The sequence below is a fragment of the Triturus cristatus genome, chromosome 11 (genome assembly GCF_964204655.1).
Source record: "Triturus cristatus chromosome 11, aTriCri1.1, whole genome shotgun sequence".
NCBI classification, from domain to species: domain Eukaryota; kingdom Metazoa; phylum Chordata; class Amphibia; order Caudata; family Salamandridae; genus Triturus; species Triturus cristatus.
The window spans coordinates 1,037,045,096-1,037,064,759 of record NC_140594.1 but is presented as its reverse complement, the minus strand read 5'-3'; the positions used below and the strand labels follow the sequence as shown (position 1 = coordinate 1,037,064,759).

Below are 19,664 nucleotides of genomic sequence, written 5' to 3'. Positions count from 1 at the left end.
GGATGGGGTACTAAACCCCCGTGTCCCCACCCTAGCTTTTAATATTGAGCAAACCCCATGTAAATAAAATTACATGTGGAGTTTGCATTCATTTTTAAATCGCTCACTACTTTGCATAGCCCCCCACTTAGTTGTAGAAGTGCCTCCCTGTCTCCACGTGAAGGCCCGCTCTCTAATAAACGTGGTTTTTAGAGAGCGAGGACCGCCGGTGATGAAGCATGGCACCTGGTGGTGTGTGAGGACAGTCCTTCCAATTTTTTGATATGCCCAACACCCCACAGAAGAAGGCATAGTGCGCCTTTTTCCGCCTTAGAATCATTCACTCATTCACGGTAGCTTCTATTTTTTGTGTATCTGCATTTTTCATTTACCAATTTACCAAAGAGAAATATGGTATCCATCTCGCAGTCTTGTATTCTGTGTCTTTAGGAATTATAAATCTAGGCAGGGGTTCACAACAATAAACCTGAATATTCTGGTAGGATGTTGGGACTGCGTATTTGTAGTCTGCATAAAATGAATTGCCCTTTGGCCTTTATGTGCTGACTTTGTAACTAGGTCTTTCTTTGGTTTAATGTTTCATGTTGTATTTGTGCACATTGTAGGATTCAACAAAGTAGAACTATTTGTTGATGCTCACTATTCATCCTCCTTAACCTGTTAGTAAGTCCAACTCCCCCTAATGTTTAGGGAGGATTTGATGCGATAAGGTTGCCAGGTGATGGAGAAACTAGTGCCGTATATATATTCCATAAGGAGCTTCCACCTGTCCGTGATCCTCCTGCTCCCGCTCCAGTGCAGGTCTTAGGCGCCAGCATCTCTTCCACCAGCTCCCCCAGCGTTTCTTCCACAAACTCTGGACTTGAGGTATGTGGTCTTTACCTTTCTCCTTTTTGCCTAGGGCCAACCATTAAAGATCATTTGCAATGGTGTAACATCATTTCCATATGAATTAATCATACCTCCTTGTTGGCATTATCGCGGCTAAGAAGATACTGGTGATGACAACACATACAGTTGATGCTCCGTGACCATAAAGAGAGCTATCTCCAGCCGTATGTTGGAGGTATGTTAAATAAGGCTATATACCAGACGAGGCGTAGAGTTTAATGGGCGTATGTCATATTACATAAATAATAGCCCTAACTGAGGAAGAGGACCCCCCACCGGTAACCTGATGCAGAGAAAAATCTGCATAAAAATCCACAAGAAAAGAGATATCAATGGCAAATGATCTTTATGGTAATCAAAGCAATCCTCCCAAGGAAATATGGGCACAACACACAGTTGTATGTTTACAAGACTGTACAGTTATTCCTATGTGCACTCATTTATTAATAGACAAAATGGTTTCGTAGACAAGTAAAAAGTTAATGACGCAAAGCCAAAAACATGCATACTGTTGTCCCTACTTTCCCGATGCAAATTACGATTCTTCAACAGCTTGCCGCTACCCATTCCTTCCCTTCCTCTGCTGGGCATTCCTAGTTTTCTAGGTGTCTTTCTTCCATTAGTTACAAATTGCATTAAGATTCCCATGCTAAATGCTTGCTGTTTTTACTCCCCTACAGTTTGCTTACATTGTCATCTCGTTTGACCATATTTGTGTTTTATTTGCTGTCTGTCCCCATTGTTTTACTTTGATATATATACATAGATTTATTCTAGCAAACAAAAATGATTCTGAAATATGGTGTATTCAAATTCTCCCGATGCCATTGGCGACAATGAGGGATATGAATAGCTATATGGCTCTCTGGGTCTCACTTTGCAATGCCTCCTCTTGTCAAACGCAATTTGCAACTAATCTCTTCTCCTTCTTTTACTTTCCCGAAACCGATGCCATTGCTATTACTCACTGCTGTGGTTTTCAATTTCACCCCCTTAATGTAGAAAAACAGTTTCTAGCCAGGAAAGAGGATGTATTTAGATTGCTTCAATGTCTACAGCACAGACTTCGGAAGTGTCTCCTGTAACTCTGGACTGATTGCACACACCCAAGATGTCTGCCATATTTGCCACACTTGATCCAGCTCAGCTGCTTCACTCTGCCTCAGTGTGATTCTAGGTTGGGAAGGCTCACACTCACTGGTCCATATTCCTTTGCAGGCTGCCTCCAATAAAGCCTCTTCCACACTTTACTGAGAGTCCCAAGCAAGCAACGTACCTTTGTAGTTCCCCCTTCTGCGTTACCCCTGATCTAGTTCGAAGCACCTGTCATTCCTGGCTCAATAACTACCTTTCTGATGGTCCACTCCCTACACACACGCCCTCTAATGCAATTTGGTTTCTCACCATCCAGGTAAAGCAATATTGTACAGCCTACAGCAGATAATTACAATGTACCCTATACATGACACCACCATTGTTCAACAGAGCCTTTCTTTGTCCACTCCATTCACCTCTCCTCACTGTGCTGCTCAGTAAGGGAATGGCAGCCTCAAATGCCCACAAAAGTCAATTCAACTGATCAATGCATTCTAAAACCCGCGTTGTTTGGCGGGAGAAGGGCAAAATCAACTCCATGCTACCTGCCCTTAAGTCTGCGACACTGTTCACCCCCTATGGAGAATAGTCCGGTCTGTTTTGCTAATCAGTGGAGCCCTTCCAGGAGCTCCATAAAATGTGGCTATCTTTGTGGACAGCTGGCAGTGCAACCCACAGAGATTAGTCTCTGTCAGACTCTGTCTCCCCCACAAGGCACACTATCATTGGAGCCCCTAGTAAAATTGAGTAAAGATGAATGCAAAGGGCTGAGTGAGGAAATAACACTAACAAACGTTTGTTTGGATTGGATTCACCACTGGGCAGTGCTATGTGATTCATACGCAACATGTTATACTGTGGATTGCACAATACACATTTGAGCCTAATTTATATGTTTTACATGTTTCGGCAACAGTTTAATGAAAATGCTGAGGATGAAGATGGGTACAAAATAGTAGTCTAACACAGTTTTGCTCCTACTCTGCTTGAAATGGTCTTCAGTAGGACTTCCTAAGGTTTAAAGGTCCTTGTACAGATACTATGTGCATGTGATCTAAGGTTCTAATGGGCATTGATTGGCCCCGCCTGCTTTTGTAATGTTTGCTTTGTAGAAGGATAACAGTAATACATATTTAAAAAATCTAGACAGCTCTGTAAGTTAATGTTCACTGCGAGCATCGGCAGGTACCCCGGACGCTCACAATTTCGGATCCTAGTAAGGCAAACTCCTCTTCTGAAGTCAGTATATTGAGTACCAATGTAAGTGGGTAATTGTCACATTTATTATACACATTGGTTACAAATGGCAGAATCAGTATAAAGCGCGATAAAATTATTATAGAATGTGGTGTACTTTGAAGGCTCATCTTTGAATACTGAATGTGGCAGTTGCTGCTAGTAAAATGTCTGGGGTTACATGTAATTGATAAAGATATGCTACTGTGCCCATGGGATATCTTCCATTCTCCTGTCTTTAGACCCACCATCTGGTAAAACTAGTAAATATTTGTGGCACTGCTTTTTATTTGTTCACAAGTGCTGTTAACTTTTTAGGAGAGGAAATACTAAAATTCCATGACTATACCGTAGACAGTGATTCCGCTTTATAGTAGACTAAATACTCAGCTGCCTAAAATAAGAGCTTCCAAGCCAAAAACTGGAAGTTCGTGTTTGGGTAAGAGGCCACGTGGAATTCATCTCCTTAGAGCAAAACGAAATGCAGAGCAGACAATGGCATTTGTAAGAGTAACAATCTGACCACAATACCAAGAGGGTGGGACTCTCTGCTGGTCCGTACTCCTGGGCAGGTTTAACTGGGGCGGAGCCATGCATACGCACTAACGCCACCCTGTCCCCCCTGCCTTCTACCCAGTTATGTGTGTATCTATATGCCTAAAGGGTGATACTCTAAATAACACTTTTTAGCAAGCTGAGCTCAGCCACTGGATTCACGCTAGCCTGGCTGATGAGGGGTGAAACCTCGAAACAGGTCCCAGGATGTTTATTTACGGTCCAAGGAGGACTTGGCCTGGCAGTTCGGGCTGGACTGTTCTCATGAGAAATAGGGTCAAGACTGAATTGCATATGGCTGGGTCCAAATTGGGGTGGCTTAGTAAGCAGAAGAACGATGATGGATTAAACCCAGATCTGTGACAGTGGTGAGTGTCTGAAAGGTTTCTGCACTCCGCCCATCATCTTATTGTGTTTGCTATGTTCACCCTAAGTGGCCAGGGTATGCCCAGGCGTGGGTCCCTTGCTCACTTTGCCACTGGATTCAAGCTAGCCTGGCTGATGAGGGGTGAAACCTCAAAACCAGGATGCTTGTTTCTGGTCCAGGGAGGACCTGGCTTGGCAGTTCAGGCAGGACTGTTCCCATGAGGAACAGGGTCAAGACTGATTTGCGTATGGCTGGGTCCAAACTGGGGTGTCTCAGTGAGCAGAAGAACAATGATGGATTAAACCCAGATCTGTGACTGGGGGGGTGAGTATCTGAAAAGTTTCAGCACTCCGTTCATCACCTTATTGTGTTTTCTAATTTGTAATGTGGACATTCCTATACAACGAGCACTGCCCTGCACACTATATTTTTTGGAGCAGTAAAAAAGCACTCCCAACATATATTCATCCTTATGAAATACATGGGCAGCTCTGAGTCCTCTTTGAGAAGTCAGCTAAATTATAAAACCAGCCTCATCTTCTATTGATTAAAAGAAAGGAAGAAATGATGAAGAGGTTAGGTACTACCAGGTGAAAAATGGCAAGAAACCATAAGCTTTATAGCCAGAAACTGAGGGTTATAATGGCTGTTAAAAGTATTGAGACAAATTCCTGGACCTATAAAGACGGTGGCAGCCTTTTAACAACCAGTATAGCATGAGACAGAAGGGCAATCATGCTATTAGAACATTCCGCCCACTGAAGATAGAACAATCATCCATAATAAACAAGGAGAAAGAAAGTCAAGCATTGCAGTGTTGGAGCAGATGGTTTGTACCAGCATTATTGGGCCTGAGCTGCTTCATTACCTTTAATGGAGTCCCCAACAATCCAATGTTCTAATGCCACTTGGAACTTATTTCTTCCATTTTGTTACTCCTCCTGGTTGTGGTGTGCCTCCTTAATTGTGGCTGTGTTTGTTTTGTACTTCTTTGTCATAAGCATTACACAGCATCCAGAAGGCTAGCCTCCAAGTGTGACCATACATATATTCTCCTACAAACCGTGTAAAATAGATTATTCAGAGCAGGTGATATCAAACGTAAGTAAGCAAAGCATAGAATGAACTCCGGTGCCATAATAATGATAGAATGATACAAAACACAATAACATGGAATACAATCTCTCCTTGGACAGTCATCATAAAATAATTTTACCGAAACTCATTTTGGACCACTGACATCCTTTCTTTTGTTCATAATCTTGAAGCATATTTGAACTTTGCACCTAGTTTTCCTGCTGAATATATCTTATGCAGACACAAATCTACCACTCCCTGATATCCTCAAAGTAACTTTTACTGGTATCGTAACCTTTATTGGACATGCACGCAATGTAGATTGGCATACTTCCTCTTCTCTAAAACAACACTAAAAATAAAACAAGTGCTGAGAAATTTAATGGTGTTGGTTTTTATACAGTGGAAATCCATTCCAAGCTTCACAGAACTGGTACGACTTGCTTAGCAATGGCTTCCATTGTGCACATAAGAGTTAGACGCACAGAGAACAACAAACTAGGCGTTCATCACACACAAAAGACTACTAAGTATAAGCTAGTGATGACCCTCACCATGTCATGAGTGATGCAATATGTGAGGTCATAAGCAGTGCATTGCAGGATCGTAAGGTATAGATAGCTCAGGTAATTATAACTGCTGAATTTCTATGGTTTCGTACGCATATAATCTGAGTCCAACTATAATGTCCCTGTAATCTGTGCTTTTATCAGTGAATATATATATATATATATATATATATATATATATATATATATATATATATCTTCTCCAATCTTGTTCTCGACGTCTTTAGAGACCAGGCACCAACACGCTGGGGGAGATTTTCATCATATTTTATTCACCAGAAGGCTATATATATATATAGAGTTTCAAAACCATACCCTTTCAGGCTTAGAGTGACGCATAAATTGTGTAAAGGAGACAAAGGGAATCCCGGGTAGTTCGAGTGATAAGTGGAGGGCAGCTTCTTTATATGTAGCTCTCTAAGACACCACTGAGACTACATCTGATTACCTCGAGTGAAACTAAACTAAAATGCAAGAAATGTATACTTCATCATTACTCATGGAGAATGCCGTGATAAAGCAACCATGGGAAACTTCCTTTCATTACTGGAGCGCCTAATAAATATGCCAATCTACATTTATTAACTCATGACACATAAATGAAAGCCAAACGTGATATTATATTGACAATTTTGCATGTTGTGTTCTATATAAGCCAAGCTCACAAACTTATTTGACACCACCAGTGCCAGTATTTGGGAAGTGGGCTTATCACATACACTTGTAATCACACTCATACATGCATACTAAACCCTCAAGCCCACTTCCGTGGCTGTCATGATCCTCACTCTGAGGTTGCTGTCTACATTTCCCGCATGTGCAGAGACGTCTGAGCGGCCCTGCATCACACTTGCATTTTGAGTGTGATTGACAGCAAGGCGTGATTGGACCGTGCACTGTCAATCACATTGTGACGCAGGCCTCTCAACACCTGGGTAGCCGAAACATTAGCGCAAAGAACCACTGCTGGTTAATTCAGCAGCAGCTCAGCAAAGGGTGAATGGTGCTTAGACGTCATAGTGACCTACAGAAAGACCCTATATGGACAAGCTCGTCATCAGCAGCTCCTACTCCTGTCCACAAAGCTGAGCCTGCCAAGATGCCCTGATCTGTTCCAACACTCTTCTGAACCAAGGGGGAAGCTCAAGTACTGAAAGGGAAAAGGTAAGAGGTGCTATAACTCGGTGCCTGTGAGTACTGGTCAATTTAAAGCATTTGCTGGTGAACAAGTGTTGAAGGACAAGGAGTAATATCAGACTGGGTATGGTATGGAATCTGTAGCAGTGCAAAACTAGGACCAAGAGAAGTGGATGATGGGACACAGAGTGGTGCTGGAACCACATGAGGTTAGGACTGCTGCAGGTCTGGAGAAGTACATGGCAGGACCAGTAGTGTTGCAAAGTTTGTGTAAACCAGGGACACCTCCCCTGAGGTAGCCGTGCGCCTTATAAATGCTCTTTATTATTAAATGCTCTTTATTATAACCCGGCATTATTCAGAGACACGAATGGTGAGAGATAATGAGCTGCGTGAAATGACACAGACCTCCTCAGTACAGGAATTATAATGCCGATAAAATTGCAAACGTTTATGGAAGAATCCAGATTGCTTCACTTGCATGGATAGTACCCTTAGAGTTATTTTCTAGCACACATTCCACTAAGAAAATCCTGCGTGTATGTGCGTGGAAAAGGCTGTGTAATGTATGAATAACATGCAGAAATCCGCATATAAACAGCCTTTCTCATGGTTTTTCCCCATATCTGGATTAGAAAGGGATAAAAACAAATTCTAAGTTCTACATACCCAAAATACTGTCCCTCCACGTCCTCAGTTATTTGTGGGTTACAGTTGTGATATTGCGAAAACATGTAGTGAAGAGGCTAGGGTGAGGAGAACTTCGCTTTTCCTTTATAGGGGTCCCTTCAATATGTTTCGGCTTAGAGAATAGCAGGCCTTAAAACCTGGCATTGTGGCAATGCAACTACACCATGCACAAATCAGTTGTGCACTGTAGTGAGCACAAGGAGGGTTAGTATGAACAATGGCTGCTCAAGGAAGTGGAACACAAACAATCCCAGCTTAACCACAAAGGCATCCTGTGTTTTGAATGATGATCTCACATGATTTCAGGTCTGGAGGAGCTCCAGTGCAACCTCCACATGCTGGTGCTGATGCTGGCACCAGTGTGCTCCTGAGGCTCCCCACACTCAGGTCAGATGCAGTGCAGTCTTCTATAAAGGAAGGGACTATCCCTACTGTAACTATAAACACACTAGGAAAGGCATCACATTCTCACTTACACCTCTCATTACTTGTTGACTTGTTCATTGTAAAAAAAAGATGCAAATCCATTCTGTAACTTTTAGAATTAAATGCATCCATCCATTTTCCCGTCAACAGCTTAAAGGTGAAAAGCCTAAAAACATCAACACTTTGGCCATGCTTTTCATTTTGGTTCCTAGCACCTTCTTCGGGGGTAAATGTTTGTCTCTGAAGATCTTCTTGATAATAGCCAGATAAGGTTGAGCTTCCCTCATGGTGGTGTCTCGGAATTCTTGGCTGAGCCTTCAACCAGACCACCTTTCCTGATTGTGCCTATTTTGAGATGTCTTTAGGGTCGTTTGTATTTTGTTTGCCGCTTGGGTTTTCAGAAACAGTTTGTACCAGGGTCTCCCAGGTATCCTTCTAAGACTATCCAAGTGGGGTGCAGAATAGAGTGGATTGGCGCTGTGAAAGAAAACATGTCCCTCCAGCTCCCTTCACGCTTGTACCTAAAGTGGCAACTTTCAAAGTCCTCAGTGCAAACCAATTTAACTTCTACTTTTAAGTCTCCATATTCTTGCTTAATAAATTTATTCACCTTGTTCTACCAAAGACTCACAGATTTGCTGAACGAAGCGCACTAAATATGCCAAGTTTTAGAGAGGATGGTTGATGTTATTAAGAGTACAGCACTCCTCTATAAAAGGTGCTCATTATGTTGAAATAATAAATTTCAGGAGGGGAGTGGCTAAGAAAAGAGCTTCTTAATACAGTTGAATCAGGCTTCCTTCACACCAAATCCAGCCATTGGCATTTCAGCTAATGTATTCTGTGAGGTAGACCAAGATCACGGCTTACCCAGGCAAGATGTACTAGGTGGGTGTAGGGCTCAATACAGTAAATTGATTAAAAAAAAGGTCCAGAGAAAATTGGTTCTAAATATAATATACATTCATCTGATAACACCCCTAAAATTATGAATATAAATTATATTTTCAATAAGGTTAGGTCCCTGTAATAGGCATTTATTATAGTATCTCATTAAAGTTTTCCTCAGCCTTCGAATTAGTGGCATTGAGTTAAAACCATGCGCGGTAATGAGAACGGGGCTCATCGGCACATATGTTTATAAGGATAATGTGCATTTAAAATCACTTCCCTAATGGGTAGCTTTTAAACAATCTCTACATTTTGCTGTTAAAAATCATACTTCATTCAGTAATTAAATATAATAGTAGGTTTTATGGCGAATTAGTAAAATAGACTTTAGTTCTAAAGAATTATGTCAAATTTACAACAGTCATGCAATCTTGAGCAAAGAGTTAATCATTAAAGAGCAATAAAGCAACGGATTTTCGCACAATAATATGTAAAGTCTTTGGTGTGATCAACTTCCTCTTGCATTATGAAGGCAACAGTTCGGTTCAGAACATCAGGAAAAGAAAGGAATTGGCTTCACCAGTAAAACAAAACAGTTAAATGCCAAGAAATGCATTATTTAGATTAAAGCAGAAATGTTTGTGGTCTAGTAATATGTATTTATATCTTTTCTTCACCTCTTTTATCTCATCATTAAAATTATCTATGTATTTTTAAATGAAACCTGTTTTGTTCCAAATATTGAATTCTCTGCACCCGCTTTATATGTTTTAAATTGTTTATTTTAACTAGCCATAAAAAACACCATTACCTCAGCGATAAAAACTCCATTTGGGTTCAGCGTTTGCACACACCGTCTCCGTTCAAGCCTCTGAAGAGAAGCATATGGAGCTTTGAAACGCGTCCTGCAATTCCATTACGGAGCGGATTCTACAAGCGGATCCTCATCCCTGCCTATCATAAATAAAGCTGCTGATCGAGTGCTACTCACTAGGTGGACAACCTTTGGAGCAGAATATATATATATATATATATATTACTTGACATCATTTTGGACCAGTGCAAAGCCCTAGAAAAGTTGGGCACAGGTGTGAACCGCAAGTTGGAATCACAGCAGGGCTGACTCGACCCATAATAATTCCGAGATTGATAACTTGAGGACCTTTCTTTTGGATAATATCGGCACCAGCTACTCATGGTAAAAAATTTGGCATCAAGCGCCATATAAAAACAAATTATTATAATGACTACTATTATTAATTTAAAATTAGGCAGGAAGAGTTGATGTTGAGCAGTAGCTTTTGCCGAGCTATTAAATAGTGCTGAAGTCTGAGCCATACATGTTTGTTAGCATCCCCATGTGTAAATTCAGGCACTATGCAGGGGAGTATTCCTTATCCTGACTTATGTGCCTTCTTTTCGATCTTCTGCTCTAAGATAGATCTAAACCCGGCCAGATATATGGTTTACATTTGCTCTGAGTAGGTGACCTGCTGCGAGTGAAAATTGTGTCCCACTTTAAGACGGAAACGCTTCCGGGTGCACAGCTCACTGATAATGACTGGAGAGTTATTCAGATTTCAAAAAGCTATAAAAACCCTTGGACTGTGGAACTTTCCATTATCCCCAGGATGGAAATATTTTGCTGATAAAAAGCTGGCGACAGCAATAAAAATGAATGGCACACCTTCAGAGCAGGTGAGCGGCTTGAGAAGGCTTCCTTGCAATCCTGCATTTTTAGGAGATTTGCTCTGCTCCAGTCCCTCTCCTAGTACAGATACACAATTTTAACAAGTGTATGTATATATATCCAAAGTGGTCATGGCTTTTTAAAAAAAAAATTTTTTTAGAGTAAACAAATATATGTAGTGAATTATTTTATTTCTATCTGTGTGATGTCAAATTAGCACACATTACACTCAAGATATAATTTACGCATGGCTTTGAAATATGAGTCTCCTGTTTGCAGCAGATGCCAAATTCCCCCGAAAATGCATTGAATACGCGCAGTACATTTGGATGATTTACGGAAATGCATGGAATGAAAAGAAAGTAATCAACATTTGTTTTAAAGTTAATAAAAGTGAACCTTTTTGGATAAAATGTCATTCAACTTAGTTCATTAAGAGCAGCTATAAAAATAAAAAAAGAGTATATATTGAGCTCAAAAGAATCCGAAGCTATGATAGGGTGCCAGATGGGGCGGGTAGTGTGGGGGGGTGGGAGTCCGCTGACTATTTCTTGGTAAATATCCACAGACATACATGGTTGATCATATTGAGTGCACATGCCAGGTGAACACTTACAAATGTACTGATCTTGCGGACTGTAAGTAAACCACAATTTATACAGCACTGTACGCTCCCTGCAAATCCTAGTTCGACTTCAGTTTAAGCGCCCTGTTCCAAAGCCCAAGCTCGCGACTATGGCTATATGAGATGAAATGCAAGAGAGCTCAGCACTGACCTAAACATCAGCGCCATTCGTGAGATCAGGAGAAGAAAATGTAAAATATTTCAATGCCTTGTCAGGGGTAGTAAGTGCTATATAAATACAATTATTAAAATATGCAAATAATCAATTTCTTTACATCACAACCTCTAACTATGCGTGGTTAACTAAGCCAGGTCTACAAACGAAAACGTTGCCTCTTTTACAGTTGGGAAAAGGGCAAATAAAGGGAATTTAACTACAGAGTACGCCTGCTACAGATTAAAGTTGACGGGATAAATGCGGCTTTATCCTGCGAGTTATTTCCTCTAGTTCTTTTGAACTCGCTGCACAAAGGATCACGTGTCGGGAGTGTCGGCAAACTGTGGGCTGCCACTTTAACTGAACTTAGCAGGTTAAGCCTGTGTGGGAGACTGGGTTCAGGGAGATGGCCGTGCTGGCCTCCTGCGGTGTGCATGGCTGGGTCTGGGACAGCACCGCCATTGTGTTTTTACAGTATTTGAATTACTGTTGTTATTTCACACCAGAAATGCACAGGTGGAAGTGGGCATATGCAATATTTTAATAGCAACATGCGTGGTTAATGAACTGCCTTCTCCAAAAACCGTGACATGTATTTAAAGGGACAAAAGTGTCGCGATAGCACAACAATTACAGTGACTGTTCTGGCAAATCTGGGACATCTGGTCACCCTACTGGTATGGCATTAACTAATAATGTTTTGTCCACGGCACACGCTTAAGGATATATTTATAAATGTGAGCAAGGCTCACCATATTTTCATGTTTAAATGAACAATTGTGGGAGAGGGACTGTATTAACTTCAAATACAAGGTTAAAGATTGTATATGCCATAAAATCCTGAAATAGATCATTGAAAATATTGTATTATTCTATGAACAAAAATGTAGGCTAAAAATTAGCTCGTCCAGTTGTTTATTGCATTTTTACTGGGTTGAAACCTTTGACATCGTATAAAGGTATAACAATAACAACTTGTGTGTTCGACTCAGAACTATTGTAATGCATGGTTATCCACTTTCATTAGCATCTTACCTGCCCCTGCCTCTTCTGCACTCCCATCAAGAGAAGTCTATGGAGTTTTTCTTGTGTGTTTACAGAACGTATCACCCAGCACTCTAAAAAGGGCTGGTTAGGTTAGGCTGATTTGTAGAGCGCACAGCTGCCCCAGCAAAGGGGCGTCCCGGCGCTAAAAGCAATAAAGGCAGCTAACAGCAAAGAGCCCATCGAGGCGCCACGGAGACAGACCGAGAGCATGGACTGCCAATGGAGAAATGTGTGTAGTGGATTGGATGGTATCGAACCAGTGTTTAATGCTACTTTCGCATTCGCCTCAATGACTAGCATGGGAAGCAATGGTCTAGATGTCAATCATCTCACTTGCTTCCACACACATATCTGTCATTCTTCCTTCACAGCCTCCTGTTTCTTTATTCTCTCCTTCTTTTCTATGGGACCTAGGCTTGATTCATCCGCAGGATCCAATTTGTGTCCATGCATCAGACTTATCAGGAGTTGGAGAGATGAGGGACAAGAGATCTACATGTAATTGTGCTACTAGCATTAGAAGCCTTGGAAACACTTCACTGCGTTATTTTTTTAGTCTTGTTATGTTCATATGTTAGGTGGGACTATTATCATAGAATCTTCAAGCTATGGGGGAAGTGGGAGTGTTGCTGTATATGATGGGTAATTTGTGTGTGACTGTAAATCCTCTGCATGATTTTGTGATATTTACAGTGTTTGGGGCCTGTGTATCCGTATCACGTTGCACACTGATGACCATGTTATCTGTGTATATCTTGGCATTGTTACAAGTTGATGTAAAGGGAATTATGTCACATGAATGTCTGCTGTAACAAGGAATTACTGTTGAAAATCAGATTGTCTAAGATCTAAAAGTCAAGGGGGATTCTTGATGTGAGCTCTGACAGAACTTCGGAAAAACCCAAACTATCTAACCCCTAAATAGTAAACTGGTTTCCAAGAAGAGTTCTCTTGTTCTCTATTAGTAAGAAAGGATTTCATGAGTTATGCAAATGATACACTTAACAACAACAAACAAAAAAACAAAATAACATATAAGAAAGAGGTTAAAGTGAGTTATGCAAGCGATACATTTGGAACAACAAGCAAAAAACAAAATTATATATAAGAAAGAGGTTAACATTTCCAAACCAAATTAGATTAAAAGGGAAATGCGCAAGAAGGAAAATACCCCAAAAACGAAGAAATTCGGATGTTAGAATAAAAACATGTAGCAAAATGGAATACAATCTTACTATATGAATTTAAAAACCAATCCCAATATTAGCCTGTGGGGGTATTAATGAATTAATGCATTTGGACTGGTTCAATTTTTCTGAATAAAGGCTCTATAGCTGCAATGTTCATGTTGTATTTGGACATTTAAAAAAAATCTATGGTTTAAAGAAAAGCATAAAATGTGTGTCTTTGAAGATTACACCCAGGTATATCTTGAGGCTAACATTTGTTAGCAAGATTTCAAACTGTTGTTTACTCAATAACAAGCTTCCAGGAGTACCCAGAGCTTGCGTTTGTGGGACAGCTGGTATGTAATGTCCTAAAGTTCAATGAACATTGTGTATTGCCTGGAACCTTGAATAATAACCTGGTTACTCTTTACCTTGGATTTTAGATTGTGCTCCAATCTGAACCAGATCTAGGTAATGGCTTACTCCAATCCGACTCTCAGTAAACAAAGTACAAACATGAAAATTGAAAAGCGGGGATGCCATTGTGAAACTCCCACCATCTCAAGTGGAAACAGAATCAAAATTGAAAATTCTTATCTAGAGGGAGGTGAATTGGTGTCGGTGAGGACTCTCGCTGATGTGTGTTGCTACCCATCCATTTTGTTTCCTGCCCTTGCTCAGTGTCAGTACTTTGGTGTTTGTTGGTCCACTGGGAGCGGCCTTCCTCCCCAATAATCCTATATGAATCGTGCTTGAAGAAGGATCTGGCAAGCGATTGATTTGTAACCGAAGTGGTGCCAAAGTTGTTAATTGTTTTTGCAGCTGAATGTCTTGGTTGCCAAATACAAAGCTGTCAAGTCTTGATTCCAACTCATGCCGCTTTCATCCACTACCAGCCACTCTGTGCCCCTTTATCTCACTCTTGCAGCTTCTATTTTTTATCCCTTTGTCACTGTTTTCATGTCTTTCTCTTCCCTCTTCATTCTCCCTTTTCTGCCTTTTTTCTTCTCTTATTCTGGGTCAAAGTCTCATGAAAACAAACAAGTCCCTGCACTTACAAACGAGTGCTGTGGGCCCCACCTGCAACCTCTGGCTCAAATTAAACACTGGATATGGCACCTACTGTGCTGATCCCATGTGTTCATTAACTTTCCAGACTCAATTGGTTTTGTATATAAAAAAAAATGGCTGACCAAATTATTTATTTAAAAAAAAAAAAAGTCAAATGAACTTCCCTCGCATAACGTTGTTCTTAGAGGATCAGTTGTTTGTAGGGTAAAATGTTTGACTTTCCCAGTGAGTAATTACAAATGTGATTGTTTTGGAGTACTTTTAATTTTACTTTTTAGTCTTTCAGTTGACACATTTCTCATGGTGGTAGGGGTGACTGATGGACTTGATGACAGTGCTTAATTTGAGCCGGTGGTTTCCAGTGCTTGGCACCGGCACCTTATTGCCAGCACCGGGACTTATGACAGCCTGCCACATAGTGATGCTGTCTGGCTAATTTAGTTATGAGCACAACAACTTCTATTTACATTTACAATGACTAATTCCTTCCTCCTAGGCCATTCTTAAAGCTTTGGGGGCGTGAAATAGTATGAATTGCCACACTTGTAAGAGTGTGATGGTTAGTAGCTGTGATTGTACGGTCATTGGCAGCTGGCAGGGGCAATGTGGGATGCAAGCTGCAGTGGCCTTCCGACGAGAGCTCCGGCACTCACTCTTTTAAAAATTAAGCACTGCTTGATGAGCTTTTCAAAGTTTGGTTGATTCTACAAGACAATGCCACTTTGAAAACAAAAGTGTACTGAAAGAAAATACGAGAATTCAATTTATGAAATGATAGCAAACCATCAAATGGCTCTCTAAGTTGCCTGTGTATATTTCAGACAGAGCACTTTTGTATATTCAAACACAGTGCATCAGTTTCAAAGTGTATTCAATGTACTATGTCATCTATTAACATTGGTTAATGCCTGCGTATTGTCCACTACTGTAAATTAGTATGAATTAACAAAATATATTCTGGCTCGACTGTTTTAGAGCCTCAAAGTATATTCTCAAACATAGTAGTGCGGAAAATATCTTGTTGTTAGTGCTTTAGATACCCAAGATTGGTTAATGTAACACAAGCAGTGGTCAATTTAGCATTTATTCTGACTTTTGGTAGCCCACCAAAAGGTATAGGAGTGGGTGGAATATGTCTTGTACTGGATATTAGATTAAGAGAAATGGACCCTTGTTATAGTGTTCCATATTTGAAGAGTATGGGACTAACACTCATGGAAAAATGTATTTGGAAAAAAAAGCTCTACAGAGCTAGTCACCACGTTGATAGGTTGAGAACTGAATGGGAGGACAAAACACGTGCAAACTAATACAGGCGGCTTCCAGTCCAGGTGCAGATTAACAGACTGCCTGCTCTACCAGCAAAGATAAAACCAATAAGAGAATGGTAGGCACAGGTGATGAAAATACACTGCACAAGTGGAATATGAGTAGAGAGATTCAGGAAAAAATGTATATCACAAATCAATGTAATATGATTAAACTAGAAATGCTGCATCCACGTAAAGGGCAACTCAATAGAACCCAAGGAGAGTGGGTAAGTATCGGGTGAAACAAAAAAGTGCTCCTGAAGGGCTAATTTCAAAATAAACTAGAAATGAGCACATTTTCACTTACATGCCTTTAACCCCGATCACCCCGGAAAACTTTTGAAAAAAGAGAGAAAGGAAAGATTATACAAACCACGCTGCGGGATAAAAATCAATCACACACGGCCTTAATAAATATCAATAGGTGGATCTAAAGTTGGGAAAATAAACCAGATAATGTAGGGTTCTCCTGTGATTCCCACAACACTTGCCAGAGTGGTGGTAATTGTTTTATGTAATTGATATAACATGATGGAGAACAAAGACACGACTCTAAACAATCCTATCGCTGCTTCATTTAGTGCTGGCATGAACTGAGCATTAATACTCATCCAACCTGCCAAGGACTTCAACCCTCCCATACTTTACTCAAAGGAACTGCCAAGGCACTATCACTCCATGCTTTATTGTTACTCCTTAATACTTGAGATGGTTGTCAGTGATGAACACTTGGTGATAAGGAGTGAATGCCATTAGGATATAGCGTTAACAGCCCTTTTCTGTGATTCGTGTCATTTCACCTCTAGCTCCCGCACTGCATAATCCTAACATAATCCTCCTACGGACACTTGAGATGGCATCGCAGTCAACTACATCGCCTTCCCACTAATTCAATACTTCTCAATTGAATCCGGTGATCTACCTTTGGTGTCTCTCTCACTAGACTAGACCGCATTGCATCTCCTTTTGGCTTAGCACCACCCAAGCGGCTAGAATTCTGTCACTCCTGTGTTGAGTCCATACAGTGCTTCCTGGTGGCTTGGCACTCCTGCCGGGGCTAAGATTGTGTCGCTCTATGGTTAACCCCCATGTTGGACTTCCTGTTGGATTAGCCACCAGCGGCTGGCATTCAGTCACATTTGGGATGACATTTGGAATGCAGCTCTACGTTTCCCTGACTACTTGCAAAATCGCTCGCATGATCACTACGTTACCGCAAGTGCAGACAGATTGTTGACGGTCTACATGACAGATTGCATCACCTCATTAGGACATGTAATGACCGATTGCATGACAGTTTGTGACAGCTTTATATAACAGCTTGAATGGGAAATTGCATGGAAACTACTAAAACTGTTCCAATAGCATGACAAATTGCAGCTCAATTGGTATGACAAGTGTCTCTAATGTAAGTGTTTCCCAGAATAGAGTGCTGTCCTTCTACCGAGTGTCACAGCACATCAGCTCCTCATCAGGCGTAGAAAGCAATATATAAATGCCCATACAATATGAAACTATATAATGTCAAAGTTCCGTATTAGTTTGCATCATCTCAAATAACTCAAAACAACCTTAACCTGACAACATGACAACAGCATAACAAACTTTATAGTTTATGCATGACTAAATAACATTAAGCTCCAATGCAGTAGCATGCTACCTATACGCAAAGTATTTTATGCATATTTAAATCCCTATGCCATACCGTACCACACCACACCACACCACACCATACCCGAAGAAGCCCAGGGGTTCGGTTGAACCTATTCATCTCTCAGAAACACCTGTCCTTTTGGGAGCGTCTCCTTTCCTCTATGTGTGGGTAACTCAATGCATTGCTGCCGGTCTCTAAAGGATCTTTACTTTGCTCATCTTCATTAGCCCATCACCCACAAACCACAACTCACAGATGCTCTAACCTCTCACATGACATCTTTTACTGCACACACAGGGTTCAACCCAGCGATCACAAATGTTTTTTGTTTTTAATTTAGTTTTAATCTTACAGATTTATTCACATTTCTACACACACAAAAAAAGAGAAACCTACTTTTGAAGGTTATAGGACCTCGTTTGAGTCCGGTTTACTCATTTTAGGGATTTACAAGGTTACACCACAAATCTTATGACCATCGGAGGATCCCAGACATATTCCTGGAAAACATTATGAATTTGCATTTGTGACTTTGTGAAAGCAATTTTGCATGCACAATTGTACTCAGAGCACAATTTTTCGAGGGCAAATGTCACTGTTTTGCAATGTCTATTTCATTTTTCCTCAAGGGGAGACCCCTTTCCCTACAACTCGCTAATTCCGGTGTTGCTCCCTTCCTCTTCTCACCCGACACAAGTAATTGCTCCCAGCGATGGCAGGAGCAAATCTTCCACCATTTTCTGGGTGAGAATGATTAAGAGAACGGTTTGGAATACACACAAACTCTCAAGTTCCCAAATTTTCCCAGACAACCAGACCCCAGAATGCCCATTATCCCTTTCTTTGGGTAGGGTTTACTCAATAGCAATATTAAATCATCTTGGGGTTAATATTGCACACAAGTAAAAGGATTTGTGAGTGCAACCACACCTTTTGTGACTACCTTGCACTACTTGTTCATTAAGTAATTGAACATGCAAGTTCTTTGTGAATTGGACCCAATGATTTTAGACCCTTTAGAGTTGCTCTACAGAAATTGATTTGTGATTGTTTTGCATTTATTTTTAAGGAATTTAAAACACAATATGGTATATCTTTCTATCTACAGTGGGACTTTGAAGACCTGAATCAACAATGGAACGGCAATCATGAAGACATGTCGAATATTGAACCGCATGACAGCTCCGTACTCAATGTGGGCTCCAGGGAGGATTCTGATTATGCCCAACAGTTACCATCCAGTTTGTAATTTCGCATCAAATTTGGCATGAGAAACAACTGCAGGTGATGCAATGAGGAAGGACAGGATTACTGGAAACAATTTTGCGTTTTGGAATTTATTGGCAGCTCACACTCTTTTCAAGATTTTCGTCATGGATTCTCCGTTAGTCATAAATTGAATAGGTGTCTTTTCAGAGAACGAGGCACAGGGAAAATGGAACATGTGCCTTTTGACTGCCAAAGAACAATGAGAAAAGGAGCAAAATGTTCTTCAATCTTGGAAAAGAATAGCTGTGCTCAAAACAATTCAATATTATTACTCTATGAAATGGTACAGGTGATATTTGTTAATACTGGTTATAAAACATGGTGTAAAAATAAAAAATGGGTTAAAATTGATAAATGATCATCCATATCCGTTTCATTGTTTTGTATGCTGCTGCAGTTTGTTTTCAATCATCTAGAAAACAACTTATGGGCCACTTCAAGTGTATAAATTGAGAAGTCGATCATTTTGAATGTTGGCTGCGGAGGTTTTGAAAATAGAAAGGACTACTTTTCTCTACTGTGATTGGAGGAGGAATGCCCCCTCTCCCGGCAAATATTTGGAAAAAGTGAACAAATAATGCATTCTATTACAGAATACCCACCTAGAAGGTCTTGCTATCTGAGAGGCACACAATATTTAAAACAGTACTATCCCAGTGTGCTCAGCAAGCTTGATCCTCCTCATGGGTGTTTTCATCATCCACAAGACTGTTTTGAGACAAATGTGGCAAAATAATT

The 19,664-nt window shown here is 40.6% G+C and overlaps 1 protein-coding gene across 2 annotated transcripts in view; it reads left to right on the top strand.

Moving 5' to 3' along the window:
* TMEM44 (transmembrane protein 44) overlaps nt 1-19,281 on the top strand; it is a 198,792-nt gene extending 179,511 nt beyond the window's left edge. The window contains exons 9-10 of one of the 2 annotated variants that reach the window (XM_085635258.1): nt 691-867; nt 18,766-19,281. In XM_085635258.1, coding sequence (XP_085491384.1) covers nt 691-867; nt 18,766-18,906 — 318 coding nt within the window. In that variant the 3' untranslated portion in view covers nt 18,907-19,281. The remainder of the gene's footprint in view (nt 1-690; nt 868-18,765) is intronic. The other variant, XM_085635259.1, reaches the window with a different exon arrangement.
* The last annotated feature ends 383 nt before the right edge of the window (nt 19,282-19,664 follow it).